General features: G+C 41.4%; 1 protein-coding gene across 1 annotated transcript; it reads right to left on the bottom strand.

The window, feature by feature from the left end:
• Window positions 1–297: 297 nt before the first annotated feature.
• Window positions 298–2,811, bottom strand: LOC120086386 (4-hydroxyphenylpyruvate dioxygenase). The gene is made up of 2 exons (XM_039043006.1): window positions 1,535–2,811; window positions 298–715 (listed from the first exon to the last, which is right to left on the bottom strand). Exons 1-2 carry the CDS (start codon window positions 2,746–2,748, stop codon window positions 529–531), a joined length of 1,401 nt encoding a protein of 466 aa, XP_038898934.1. The 5' UTR covers window positions 2,749–2,811; the 3' UTR covers window positions 298–528.
• Window positions 2,812–3,288: the final 477 nt, after the last annotated feature.

Genomic DNA, 3,288 nt, shown 5'->3' with positions numbered 1-3,288 from the left:
AACCATTTAATTGTTTTATTTGAAAATTAAACTTATAACATTCCCCCAATGGATTCTTTTTCGGTTATAATCAATTTTGGAATTTAGATAAGGATACACGTGGTTTTTTAGAGGAAAGTTTTGACAAGATTTTACTTGAAAAAAAAGATGATTTTGATCTTCAAACAGATTAACACGCTTGATCTAGGAATTCATCAATGAATTGAGAGTTCTAATGGACTCCAATTCTTTCTAATGACTCTCTGAAATTCTACTACTTTACTTGCACAAAGGAACCAAGTTTCAAGAGCTATCAGATGAATTAAACAAGAAAACAGCACGTGATTTCATTTATAGAAGTTGGTTTAAGCCACACAATTACTTACTAAGATGAGCCAAATAAAGAAACATTAGAAACTATACAGAGAACTCATGAAGCTAATAAATGGCCCCATTGGGTTTCTGTTGCTCCTTGGTTTTACTAGAACTAGAAGTATATAGAAGTACCTTATTAGTGTGCCTTTGATGTTAGACTGAATGGTTTGATTGTCAAGCAGCAGCTGGCTCTGAAACTCTTTTGGCTTCAAGTGTCTTCTCATATTCCTCAATGGACTTGAAGAGCTCTGAAAAGTTTCCTTTTCCAAAGCCACCACACCCTCCTTTCTGATATACTTTCCCCTCTTCATCCTTCATCATGCATCCCAATCTCTGAATTATCTCAATAAATATGGTAGGCCTGCATAGAATATGTATATCAAGTTAAAAGCTATGGATTCAATCTGCAACACATGTCAATATTTATATATATGCATATGAACAAAATACAGAAAGTGTTATTGGTTTATATTTCCACAGAATTGCAACCTAGATCAACATCTATATTCAAATTAATGTTGTTGGTTTCATTGAAAACGACCAAATTTTGTGGATTCTTACCACCCAAATATAGCTCAACAACAGGTTTAAGTCGTCATAAGTTCGACCCAAAGGGCAGCGGGTTGAACTCGAGGAGAAAAAAGTAGATTCTTCCGCTTCTTCCTCTCGCCCACTGCTGCCACCTCCTCCTACTCTTGTGAAGGTGGAAGACGGGGAATATTTTCTATTATTATATCTGTTCTTAATTATGGATCACAGGCTCATGATCCATTAAATTTAACTGTTTGATTAAAAAACTTAAGATCATGAATTATGATAAATTTAGTTATAATCTAACGCTCTAAACAACATAACAAATGTTTGACCGCATAACCTCATACTTTTCTGCCGATTGACTCAGATGGGTTACGCTGAATTTAATTATTTCAATACTTCAGTTGTTCTACCCCCACCGGAGGGATCATCCATGGACATGGAGAAAACAGGACAATTTCACTACGACCTTTGCAGCTCATACAGCTCATACAGAAACAATCCATCAATGCTATACACAGAGCCTACAACTATTCAAAGGGTATGAAGATATAATATGGCAACATTCAACAAGACTTTCAAGTAGAATTAAAGAAAGCAGAAGAAAAAATGTTCTGGTTTTCAATAAAAGCAATTAATTACGCACCTATCTCCCACGGGTTTGGTGAAGATCTGAAGCAAAGTTCCTTGATCATCTTTATCCACCAGAATCCCCAATTCTTCACACTCCTTAATCTGTTCATCCGTCAGCACATCTCCCGCCCTGCTCTTCAAATTATTGTAATATGTCGGCGGCGGCGACGGCATGAACTCAAATCCACCGACGCTACTTCGTTTCCTCATCTCCCTCAAGGTTCTGAAAATATCCTCACTCATCAATGCCAAGTGCTGAACTCCTGCTCCTTCATTGTGCTCCAAATACGTCTGTATTTGGCTCTTTCGCTTCATCCCGAAAACCGGCTCGTTCATTGGTAGCAAAACCATTTCCTCATTGTTTGCCAGAACCACCGAATTCAATCCGCTCTCACTCGTCCCCACATCATCCGCCGTGAACTCTGCAAACTCGTGAAATCCAGTGAATCCTTTCAAGTACGATACGGCCGCTCCCAACTCAGGCACATTTCCGACTGCATGGTCCAGTCTTCGAATCCCGAAATCGAGCGGATACGAAGCTATCTCCTCCATGGCCTCGAATTTCGGCAAGAACCATACGTCTGGTTTATTCTCGTCATCATCGCCAGAAACAGAGTTTTTGTAGCTAATGTAACGCAAAACAACATCGCCATACAAGTGAACTTCCGACAGAACAGCGCGATTATCGAGAACTATCGGAGGAGACGAAGGTTTCGCTCCGTGTGCGACGCTGGTTCTGAAGGCGATCTCAGCATCCTCAACCTCAAGAGCGATTGCTCGAGCGCCTAATCCATGGCTACCGGAGAAGGCACGGCAGGCGGAATGGTCGAAACTAGGGATTGAAGCGGTGGATACCGGAGTAAGGTTTTCAGCGGCGGCAATGGAGGGCGAATAAGGTGCGGTGAAGAGAAAGCAAAGCTGGCCGGAACGGAGGAGATAAGAAGCATGAGTCATATTCCCGGTAGAGAGATCCGATTTAGCTACAATCGGCATACCAAGTCCCCAGGAGAATCTCCGAGCGGTATTCGTAGCGTCGGTACACCAGAACTCAATGTGATGAAACCGCTTAACCTTAAACCGATCCGATTTCGGATTCGTTCGAACGAAGTTCTTGAATCCTTTGAGCTTGAACTCCGACTCGGCAGCAGTAGCGCCGCCCGTCGCCGTCTCCGCCGCCTCCGCCTCCGCCTCCGACGGAGAACTAGGAAAATCGGCCTCTTTCCCCATAACGCTGCGTCTTCTTGTTTTCTGTGGGTGTGGAAATGGTGGAGCAATCCCGTGGATAACAAACAGAAAATAAAATAATATATACCGGAAACAGGGTGAGCTAGAGACCACGTGGCAGTTTATGATTGGTAATATTGCTGAATTTGGTATACGGGCACGTGGACTGAGTTGTCCGGGTCGGGTCGAGTATTTGATTGGAATGATGACGTGGCGGTAAATACTCAATACTGAAATCAAAAGGAACTGTTGGGCGCGTGGGCGCGTGGTGTCAGTGCCGTGACGGAGAAGTCTAGGTGTCCGTGAACTGCGTTTGGTTTCTAGCGTGCTTCGTCTTTAACTACTTTACTATTATTGGACGCAATTGTCCCCAAATTTGGATGAGTATTTGTTTGATCCTAATTTTCAAAAGGTTCAATTTTTATCCATAAGTGTCTTTTGATTTTTATTTATTCTTTATGATTTTAAAATGTTACATTTCTCTCTTAAATTTTGAGATTTTTTTTTTATCATTGAATTGATAATGACAACATTTTTTATTTG

This window comes from Benincasa hispida, chromosome 9, assembly GCF_009727055.1.
Source record: "Benincasa hispida cultivar B227 chromosome 9, ASM972705v1, whole genome shotgun sequence".
Lineage (NCBI taxonomy): Eukaryota > Viridiplantae > Streptophyta > Magnoliopsida > Cucurbitales > Cucurbitaceae > Benincasa > Benincasa hispida.
This window is presented reverse-complemented; position numbering and strand designations above follow the sequence as displayed.

Coding starts and splice junctions, on each gene's coding strand:
- LOC120086386 (XM_039043006.1), bottom strand. CDS start 2,748: ATGGGGAAAGAGGCCGATTTTCCTAGTTCTCCGTCGGAGGCGGAGGCG. Junction 716..1,534: donor ACCAAACCCGTGGGAGATAG/GTGCGTAATTAA, acceptor TATTCTATGCAG/GCCTACCATATTTATTGAGA.